General features: G+C 48.0%; 1 protein-coding gene across 2 annotated transcripts in view; it reads left to right on the top strand.

Moving 5' to 3' along the window:
• The first annotated feature begins 6 nt into the window (after positions 1–6).
• PBX1 (PBX homeobox 1) overlaps positions 7–11,030 on the top strand; it is a 122,804-nt gene continuing 111,780 nt past the window's right edge. For both annotated transcript variants that reach the window (XM_015636598.3, XM_015636599.2), the window contains exons 1-2: positions 7–380; positions 2,926–2,999. In XM_015636598.3, the coding sequence (XP_015492084.1) occupies positions 190–380; positions 2,926–2,999 (265 nt within the window). In that variant the 5' untranslated portion in view covers positions 7–189. The remainder of the gene's footprint in view (positions 381–2,925; positions 3,000–11,030) is intronic.

Here is an 11,030-nt window from a genome sequence, read left to right as displayed (position 1 = left end):
GAAGGATAAATAAAAAGCGAAGAGGAAGAGGCTGGGGAGGAGGAGGAGGAGGAGGAGGAAGGGGGGGGAGGAAAGAAGAAGAAGAAAGCGAGCAAGAAAAGAAAGCGAGGAGCCAGGCGGCCAGCCCAGCCGCGCCGCTCCCGGCAGCCAGGGCAGGAGGCGGCGGCGGAGCGGGGCCGGCGGCCGGCGATGGATGACCAGCCGCGGCTGATGCACACGCACAGCGGGGTGGGGATGCCGGGGCACCCGGGCCTGTCCCAGCACATGCAGGATGGACCAGGCGGGGCGGAGGGGGAGGCAGGCAGGAAGCAGGACATCGGAGACATCTTACAGCAGATCATGACCATCACGGACCAGAGTTTGGACGAGGCGCAGGCCAGGTGAGAGCGGCGGGGAGCGGGGAAGGGAGGGGGCAGGTGCCGGGAAGTTTCCCCCGCGCCCCGGCCCGGCCTTTGTTGTCCGGCGGGGGGAGCGCGCCCGGCCGCGGGCGCATCGGGGGACGGGGGTCCTGCTGCTCCTGCTGCGAAGGGAGGGGAAAAGAAAGGGGACCGGTTAATACCAACCCCCCACACCACCCCTCCCCGCCTTTATTATTTCCCGTCTTTCTCCCACCTCCCAACTTCGTGGCCGTTTCGAGGGGTCGCCGCGCCCGCAGCCTCCCCCTCTCCCTCCATCCACCAACTGGGCCTGGCTTTTCCCAGCCTTTTTGGGGTGGGGGTTTAACTGCGGAGGGCGGTGGGGGTTGGGGCTCCGCTCCGGGCTCCCCCGAAAGAGCCACAAAGTGCTTCCCCGCTTTTAGGGCTGCTAATAATGTTCTTTTTTTAGGCCCCTGTAGTGGTGTTAATTTTTCAGCGCGTTTCTGCGCTTTGAAGATGCTTCATAGAAGCTTTGCCTTTTTTTCTTTTTTCTTTTTTTCTTTTTTTTTTCTTTCTTAATTGCAGATGTATTTAAAAAGGGGGAAAAAAATAAGGCTGCAAGAGCCGGTATCTGAATTGCCCTGACCTTCGGGGAGTGCAAACCTAATGCGCACCTTCAAAGACACTACCAGAAGTTCAGGGAGGGAAGGAAAAAAAAAAACCAACCAAACCTCAAATAAAGGAATTAGAACAAAAAAGTTCCCCTGAATTGCCTGGGTTACACTTGATATTTCTTCTGGGCTGCAGAGCTGCTTGGTGTGTTGTCCTTCCTGCTGATATACATGCCCCGAGTTGAAGCAGATTGCTAGAATACATTGTTCCTGGAAAAACGCACCGCACAGCCCCAAAACTCGCTGAAGAACTTGCAGAAGGATAAAAGTATCCCCCAAACCTCAGCTTCCATCCTCCCTGCCTCCACAGCTTCTGCAGAGCTCCCGCTTACCAAGAAGGCTGCTTGCAGGGTTGATCTTACCCATTTTCTTATGTTCTTGCAGGGGCAGAGTAGCTGGGAGGAGGAGGAGGAGGAAATCATTCACTTTCTCCCCGGCCAGACCCGGGGCAGTGAGGGGCTCTTCCTTTGGAAAGTTGCAGGAATCGTGTGTGTTCCTGCCTGGATAATTTAGTGTACTTAATCAAATCAGTAAAACCAAAGCAGAACAGAGCTAGGAGAAGGCTTTATGGGTTTGCCTTGCTGGTCTATTTCAGCTCCTCACAGTACTTTTTTTTTTTTTTTTTTCTGTAAATTATTATTTTTAATTCTGACCTGGCAAACACGCTGTATTTATCAATAACGTTTGGCTTTGTATTTCCTCCATCCATCCTACTATTGCACAGTTGTTTTGCTGCCTCTTTCTTTCCTTTTTGTTCTTTTCTTTTTTCTTTTTTTTTTTTTTTAAATTAAGTTTTGGGAAGATGCAAAGTGCCAGCATTATTTGTAAGAGGGCCCTTACAGCATATGTACGTGATTTGCGTATACCCAAATGTCTGCGCCCATCTGGGTGTGCTGATAAGGGAACGCTGTGGTTCTGCAAGGGTACATACCTTTGAGAGACTTCATCAGATATATAAATCTTTTTAACATGTTGTGGGTGGTGGGGTAAGTAGTGTGAATGTTTGCCAGATGTTCACATCGTCTTTCGCGTGTAATTTCGGTTGGTAAACAGAAAATCCCCCGTAACCGGCGCCTGATAGCAGCAGCCCTGTGTGCAACTGAACCCTTGGCTAAATCACCCTATGGCTCAAGAGGAAAAATTAAATCACACCGTTCCTTTGCCTCAGCGGGCGCGTGGTGGCTTTTAAAACCAGCCAATTAAAACGCCCCCTCCCCAAAGTCTCTCCTCAAAACCCACAGGAGAACGGTCAGCTCTGGAATAACAGCAGCAGAAAGGAGCGGCGTTGAATAGCGTTCCCTCCCCTTCCCAGAAGCAGCCGGCTGTGATTTTTAATGTGTTTACTGTCCCAATTGTAAAGAATTAAATTTTAACACCTGCAAATAAGCTGGATGTAAGTAGAGCACGGAGGCAGAGGAATGGGGTTCTCTCTCCATATGTCTTCCCGTGCTCCAAGTTGGGCGCTGAAATTCCCTGAATTGACAGCTCTAAGCAGAGGATGTTTCCAGCACTGGGGCAAGGAGGAGTTTATCTCCCCTCTGCCTCACAGGACGAGCCTAATAAAGCACATGGCCTGGTGTAATATTGGAGGTGGGGGACAGGGAGAGCCCAGTGCTGTGTGTTTATTGAACGAGACAGTTGATCCGAGCTTGGCTCCCAAAAGCTGCTGGCTTTGCCGTGGAGCATCGTCTGCCTCGCGCCGGCCGTGGAGCTGCTCGGTGGCAAAGGCGATTTCCAAGGCATTTCCAAGCTGCTGCCATTCATCTCCCCTGTGTTGGGCTGTTTGCAGCACTGGGGGCTCAAACCTGCCCTCCCTACGCCAGCCAGCGTGAATTTGGAAAGTTGTTCCTCATGGTGACATCCTGAGCTCACCCTCCCCTCTTTTCTTTTCTCTCCAGGAAACATGCTTTAAACTGCCACAGGATGAAGCCAGCGCTTTTTAATGTCTTGTGTGAAATCAAAGAAAAAACAGGTAGGAAATCAGTGCTGTTGGTTCTGTATCGTTTTTCTTTTTGCTCTTTTGGGGATTTTATTCCCCCAAGCCTGTGCCCCCCCTTTTCCCATGCAGCAGTATTTAAGTGGGGAGAAATAACTCGTTGGTATTTAATGCTTCTGGCAGTGGACTTGCATGATGTGGTTTGTGTCTAGAAGAGAAAATATCGTGGTTTAAATTCTATTGTATGGCCTTTCTTTATTTATTGCTTTTTCTAGGGAGAAAAAAAAAAATCAACCCCCTTGCAATTTCTGTCTTGCTCTAGTTTGTTCTTTAAGACATGGCACTGCTCAAAAAACAAAATAAAATCTGAATGCAAAGTGTGTGTGTGGGAAATAATCCCAACAAAATGAAACTCTGCAGTTGTATTACCATTAGTATTCAGGTAAAAACAAAGGTTTCTTACTTTTTTAAAGAAAGGGTTAAAATGCTCTTGTCTGCCAATCATCCAGGCTAGCTCATGTAAGAGCGAGTTGTCAGTTGCCTTTAGTGAAAGCAATATATTAGATTGTTAGTTACTTTAGGGTACTGTTGTTTTATGGCATGGGGTGTTCTCAGGCTTCTTTAGAAGCTAATGGCATGAGAGCGTTGGTTCTGCTGTTTCCCACTTTCCAGACCTCCTACCATGTACTAACACACTTATAACACATCCCAGGGGGGCATTTAAATTTTAAAAGCAACAATTAAAAAATAGCAGTCATCAATCAAGGGTGATCTTAAACAACAGATGCTCAGGGAAGGACATTTAGCAACATGCACCACTTATTTATGTATTTGTTGGAATTTCTCTTTTATTTATTTATTTTTTTTTCTCTTAAAAGGAAAAAATAAAAAAAAAAGTGGGGGAAATGATGGAAATTTTGGGGGTGGTTCATCTCTCCTTTTGGCTTTCTGAGCTGACCAGAGTTGATCTGTGGCCTTTCCCATGCGGGTGTAGCTGCCTTGTTTTAGCACGCTGCAAAGTACTTGACTTTTCCCCCCCTTTCCCCCCTCTTTACAACAAGGACTGAAACAGTCAATAATTCATATCTAAGCCATATAAGCAAGGGCATGACATGAATGAAAGTGACAATAAATATGATTGCACACCCAGTTGATATACATTGATAGTTACACATAAAAGGGGAACAGCTTTCAGAAATCTGAACTGGGTCTTATTTTTATTTTATTTTTTTTTTTTTGCCCGTTCTTAAATATATAAATATATATATATATATAACCTCCCAGCATGAGCAGCTGATTGAAAATACAATTACTTGACTCTTGCAATATATATAAAATGACTAAGAGGGCCCTTTGTTAAGCGTTGTTTGTGCAGCGTGTAGCCCAGACAAAGCACCTACCGATGGCATTCGGCTCTCCGGAGTCCTCCCGGCTGCGGGGCCGCCTCTGACCTTCCCGAGGAGCCTTTCCCTACAGACTTCCCCTAATAACCAGCAGTGGGTTTGGTATGGGAACCTCCACACTGCTCTGATGCTGGAACGTGAGAGAGTCTACGTAGAGAGAAACCTTCTGGATTTTGTAGCGTTCCCCCACGCGCCGCCACAAAAAGAGGAGCCCCCGAGGTCCTTTTCCTCTTCTTTCTCCTTTAATTTTGTGTGAGCCAAAGAACCTTTGCCTGTCTCTTCTCCCAAGTGTGTTTGGTGCTGCATTTGATGCTCCATGCGTTGCCTGCTCAGGGACGTTTTTTGGCAGGGCAGCTGTTTAATCCCAGCTCAGCTTCGCTATCAGCGCAGCGGCAAAGTTAGGGAAGGAGGAATCTGCTGGGACCAAACTTGGTGGGAAAAGCCAGGTGAGCTCAGGGATGCTGTGAGGTCCCGGTGAGCTCAGGGATGCTGTGAGGTCCTGGTGAGCTCAGGGATGCTGTGAGGTCCTGGTGAGCTGGGGAGGGATGAGGAGCTGTGCATAGCCACGGTGACGGGGTGCGATAATTCCCGGCCGCCAAGGAAAATGGAAAGAGGTGGTATAAGGCAAAGCGTGCTGCTGGAAATAAGGATGTTAAGGTGTGAACTGGGGCTGTTTCATGTTTTTATAAAGGCTGTTTGTTAGTGTTGTGCCTGCATTACTTGGCTTACAGTGCTGTGGAGGTCTTCAAAGAGGCTGACTCGAGAGAAGGCTTTTGGAGCGTTGTTTATCTACCCTTGGATATGTTTGCGGTGAATTCTTTCGCTTTGCAAATTCAAAGACCTCCTCCCTTTTCTCCCCCCCCCATCTGTGTCCCCAAAAGTCACACTTCATAAGAAAGCAAACAGGCAGATGGTTTAGGTTTATTTTTATTATTTTTTTTTTAATTATTGCTTTGTGGGCCCAATGCTAGGAGGAAGTTTGCCTTGTTTTTTCTGGGGCCGAGGGTACCGCCTGCGTCTGTTTGCTCACCCCTTCCTTGCGGGCAGCGGCGTGAAAGTTGAGCCAACTTCTCGCTTCCCACTTTCCATTTAGCTTCCCAGATTTTTGCATGTGTGGCATTTGAAATCCTGGTGATTGTTTGTGGTCACTGGTGGGTGTTTGAAAGTGCGTGCGTACATCTTCCCCCCGGCGTTATGATGTGCAGAAATGTGCGTTCGGTTACCCCGCTGCCTGATTTAAGTGACTCCAGAGCCTTACAGAGACTTTACCACCATCTCTCGCAACATTATGGCTACTATTTCATAGTGTTAACCTTGTCTTGAGCAAACCCAAAGTGTCCATAAAGTTCTTAGAAAAATAGGTCATCTCTGCTGGTCAAAGAGTTGCCTTTTGCATTTGGGCTCTTTAGTTATTTTAAAGTATTTGTTATCACTTTGAAAAATTGTAATGATTAAAAAAGAAGCTCAGGGGGTTGCCTTTTGTCTGTAAGCCTGGGAATTGCTGCTTTTGGGGTGATGTCTGTTTAAAAGTAATAAAAGTTGAGAGGTCTGATCCAGGCAGGAGTATGTAAGGGAGGAAAAAAATTGCCGCTTAAATATACATGGAAGTTGTCGGCGTTCATTTGGTGTGTTTTCACTTGCTGTTGGTCGCTTTGTTGCGAGGGAAGGGGCAGGACTGCCTTCAAATGGCTGGCTGGCTGGCTTTTTGGAATAATAATTATGGAAATGGGAGGCATTGTTGTCCTAAATACAATTGATTCCTCCATCAATAAGGATTGAAATCGGAAATTGCATTCCTGATTTATAAAAAGTTTGAAGGCAGGGGTAGGGGCTCTGTCTTTATGGCTTCTTGGGGTTTGGTTTTTTTTTTTTTTTCCCTTGTTTTTTTTCCCCCTCTCTCTCTCTCTCTTGGTATTTTTTTTTTTTTTAAGCTGTTCTCTGCATGAGCAGAATAGCTAAGCAGAAGAATCAGGCAAGGCGTACGCAGACGTGGGGTCCTTGGATGGCAAACTGGAAAATATCTGCTGTCAAAATGCAGCAGCATCTATTTCAGCTGTGAGCCTTTCCCAACTCCCATCTCGTTCGGCAGGGACAGGCGGGGAGAGGCTGAGCACAGGATATATGACCATTTAATCTGATTCCTCCTCCTTAAGAGCTTTTCCCATCGTTTCACTTTCTCCGCTCATTTGGGGGAGGTGAGGGCATCGGGCAAATTCGACTTCTTAAAAAGACCCTGACTTTGCATTTGAAATCCCACATTTTTTTTGTTTCCTTATCTTCCTCTTCCTCCCGTGTTGAAGGAATTCAGGATTAAAAGAATAATGTACATAGCACCAATGGGGGGGGATTTACAAAGTGGAATATTTATAGACAGCACTGATTAGTGTGCAATTGTTGTTGAATAATGGGTATGTTGTCTTTTTTTTTTTTTTTTTAATTTTAGAACATAGTAGCTATATAAGGTGCCTCTTAGCTACCTTTCCCTGTGCATTATCTTCACCAAACTTAACTCAAATCAGATCTTTGGAGGAGGTAGGATTTTTTCCCCTTCTTCTCTTCCTTAACACCCCTTTGTTCTCTCCAGCTCTGTGTTCAATTAACACCCCCATCTCAGAACTGTAGTCTTTTTTTTTTTTTTTTTTAATGTCTGTTACTGTATTTCACTTCTGACACCTCTCTTATTATTCTTGCCTGCTATTTCTCTTTAATATAGCAATTATGATATGGGGTTTCTTTTTCTCCCTCCCTCCCTTCTCTTCTCCACGCCCCAAGTAAAACCCCAGCAGGAGCAGCATGGGGAGAAGGGGGGCAGATGTGGTGTGTGCAGCGCTGGGCTTTTTGGGGTGTGGGGCAGAGCTTTAAGAGGGGCACACTGGCAAGCCCAGAGCCCCTTGGCTCAATAGTTCCTCCCAGCAGGATGGGGCATCTTGCTTTCCTTCCCCAGGGTATCAAATCCTGCCCTCCTCCTTATCCTGCTTTTCCACCCGAGGAGGTTTCCCAAGGCAAAGGAAAGAGTTCAACACCCCGATTTGAATTTCAATGCAATTCCTGCACCTAAGGCATTGGAAAGAATGCTCATCAGGGAAGTGCTCAGTGCTCCAGCCCTGCAGGATCCAGGTCCCCACTCAGCTTTGGGCAGGTCCAGTCCTCACCTGGCTGCTCTGCCTCCTGCCCTTCAAAGGGGAGGAAGCCTTTGCTTTGATATTTGTTTTGATTTTTTTTTTTTTTTCCCCTTCCAGTTGAAAGGTTTTGAAGGCAAAAGTGATGCTTCTCTCTCTGTGCCAGGCAGAGTCTGCAGGGTCCCTGGTTTGGCTGCCCTGGGGGGAAGGTGAAACATTTTGGGAGAGCAGGGCCTCCAGTCCGATCTACACTGCCTGAGGAAGCCTCGCTGTAACTCACAATTAAATTGCTTCCAGAAACCTGATGCCTTCAAGGGAAAGGAGGGGAGGGAATGTGCAAGGGACTGGAAGACAGGGATGGCTTGGTAGACCTTGTCTTGGTGGAGGACTGAATTAACACAAGAGGAGCAGCTACCTCTGGGATTGGCAGGGAGGGAATGGGAACCAGTCATCCTGATGGGAGGTGGGACATGTCCCAGTAGGTCCTGGTAGCTGGAAGGAGCAGGGTCTTCAGGGCTGGACTTGTCTCTAAAACAAGTCTGTCTTCTGGGCTTTTATCTTTCCTTGTGCTGGTGTCCATCAGGGATCTGCTGGGGATGGGTGGCTTTGGAGGAGCGTGCTTGTGGGGAGATTTCTCTTTTTTCCTTGTAATTTCTTATTTTTCTTCTTCTCCCCTGGTAGCATGTGGCTGCAGCTCTTTGAATGGAGCAGGCTTAATTAGTTTAATCAAAATTGGCCTCCTGCAATCCTCCAGGGGAGGAGGTGGGAAGAACAAGGCTGCCAGTGGGCTCTTCTTCCCACCTCCTCCCCCTCAACCTTCCCCATCAAAACACAGAAACCAGGCCTGGCTCTGGCATAACATTCCCACTCCTGAGGGACTCCCCACAATTTGGGCTGTACAGGAGCAAACCTGTTTGCTTTTTATTTCAAGGCTCGATTTTTTTGGGTGCCTGATGTTGAGCAGACTTTGTTGCAGCAGAGCAGGAAGGTGCTCTGGGAGGGTCTGCTGTGTCCTGTCCCATCTGTTTGCTCCTGGGAGATGGATGAGCCAGTCTTCCAGCTCTTGGTCCCCATGCTCCCAAGTTTCCAAGCCTTTGCTTGCCCTCCCCAGTTTTTGGGTAGCTTTGGGTCCAGGGAAGGGGGGCTCCTGGAAGATGCAGTGCCAGCAGTCCACTTTTTGGTTAATTCCTGCTGACAGCACTGGAGGAATACAGCTCTGTGTTTGCTATTAATGCATGATGAAAAAATACCTGTATTAACCAGATGTGGGCATAAACAGCAGCAAACCAGAGCATTCTCTTCCATGAATGCTGGATTTTCCCTGCTGCCACGGGTCTCTCTCCAGTCCATGTCCCCTGACCTCTGCGCAATCCTGGCAGCAGTCAGTTTGTGGGTGAGTCCGGGGAAAGAGATCTTGTTATCGGGCCTTGTAGCTCCAAATGAGAAACTCAGAAGATCTTTCAGGCCTAAATTTCTCCTGGGAAAAGTGGTTCAAGTTCCCTTATTTGAAACCTGCAGAGGGATTTCCTCCTTGGAGCGCTGAGTTGTCTGCAAGCAGAGCTTTTCTAAATGCTCTCAAATGCCAGATTTATTCCTGTTAGCAGGACTCGTGCCGGCCCTGGGTTTGAGGGCAGCGGTTGTAAACAAAACACAGAGAAACTCTGAGACAATTTCATCATGGTTTGTTGTTTGTTTGTTTTTTTTCCCCCCCTCACAAGGAAATTACTGCATGCAGCAATCCTTGAGGGGAGTAGGGTGGTGGTTTAAACATAAATGGGTTTGTTTGCAGTGAGATATAGTAGGCTGTGCTGCTGCTGGTGCTTCTGCTGAATCAGAGCTGTGGATTTTGGCAGGGAGAAGGAAGATGGGATTCCTCCTCTGCCTTTGGTTCGGCACCTTATTCCCCAGTTCCTCCTTTAATCCTGGGACTGCTGCCTTCTCTGCTAATGAAGCTCTGCAAATGGTTTCATGATCTCTTGGGAAGCATTTTGCTTCCCTTTTTTTCCTTCCTGTGCTTGGAGTTGGGGTGCTTTGGGAGGCAGGAGAGCCTGTCTTGTCTGCCCTGTGCACTACAGGGGTGGTTTGCAATTGATGCAAAATATGAGGAACCCAGTAGGAACAGGGGGTGAGTTTTCCCATGAAGATTTAATATTACCTATTTTCCACCTTTTTTTATTATTTATAATCTTTTTTTTCTTCCTGCTTTCCCTTCCCATGGCAGTTGCCCTATGCAGCGAGTCTCTCCTGGTAACATGTTTTGCTGTGGGGAAGGTGGGCTGCACAAAACTGGCTCCTCAGCCCCCCAGAGCAGGATTCCCCTGCCAGGCACCACACTTTTGGGCTGGGTGTTTGGATGCCGTGCAGGGAAGAAGTGATGCTCCCTTATGCTGCAAGGATGTGCCCTGTACAACACCTAGCACAGGGGGACTCCGTGCTGGGTCAGGGTTTGGAAGGAGGTAATGTGATTTACAGCAATGGATCTGGTTAATAATCTCCAGCAGCTTCTGTATACTCAGGGGCTGCTCGTATTCCCAGCCAGGTGTTTGCAGACCAGATCAATATGGCCCTATTTGCATGGGGCTGTCCGTAATCTAATAAACCAACCTCAGTCTGCATCCTTTGCTTTCCCCAAACATCCATCGGGTCCCGGTCTGGTGAGTGTTCCCCATGGTGGGTGAAGGTGTTTGTGAGCACTGCCTGGCTCCTGGGCTGGCCCCTCAATGCTGCACCCTCTGCCAGAGCCCAGGCTGGGTGAGCACCCTGGATTTTGGGATGTGCTGGGTGCTCGTAGGTGCTGCCTGGCGCTTTGTGGGTGACCACCTCCCCAGTGTGCTCCAGAGGCGTCAATATTTGGGGTTTTCCATGAAATCCACGTCGCCTTTGGGCAGCATCTGCTGGGAACTCCCTTGGAAACCAAAACTGATTGGTTTTGTGGCCTGGGTGGTCGGCAGCTTCTGCTCAGAGCTGCCTCGGAGGTGCTGCATCCCCCGGCGACTTAAATAATCCGGGCTGGTGGGTGCTATAGGGATAAATTACAGAAAGCTGTGGCCTGAGGAGGCTGTGGGCTGAATGCATTAACGTGTGTTGTCAGGCTGGGCTCAGGAGGGACTCAGGTGATGCTTTCTCCCAGTGCTGGGAATCGCTTGGCCTGGAATTATTGATTTGCAACTGTGTCAAGTGAAAAAAAAAAAAGGAATAATATCTCTTGGCCTTGTGTTTGTGATCTGTGCCCCTGTATGTGTATGTGTGTATATATACAATTTTTATGTTTGAGCTGGAGCAGAAAGCCACTTCTCCTGGCTCCTTTTCCTGGTGGGGAAGGCAAGGCAGCCAGAGAATGGGCAGCCCAGGGAAGGGTTTGGCTGCCAGGGAAGCCGTGCTTGCTGAGGAGCAGAGTGCTGCTGGTGATGCTCTGTGTTTTGGGGAGAAATAGATAATAGTAATAATAATAGATAATAGAAATCCCCTGTGACACCTTGAGGGACACTGTCCCCTCCCCTCCCAGCCTTTTAATTTATAGGAGAAGCCATACCCAAAATAGCTTT

Source organism: Parus major, chromosome 8 (genome assembly GCF_001522545.3).
Source record: "Parus major isolate Abel chromosome 8, Parus_major1.1, whole genome shotgun sequence".
Lineage (NCBI taxonomy): Eukaryota > Metazoa > Chordata > Aves > Passeriformes > Paridae > Parus > Parus major.
The sequence above is the reverse complement of the archived record's forward strand: the minus strand, read 5'-3'. Positions and strand labels throughout refer to the sequence as shown.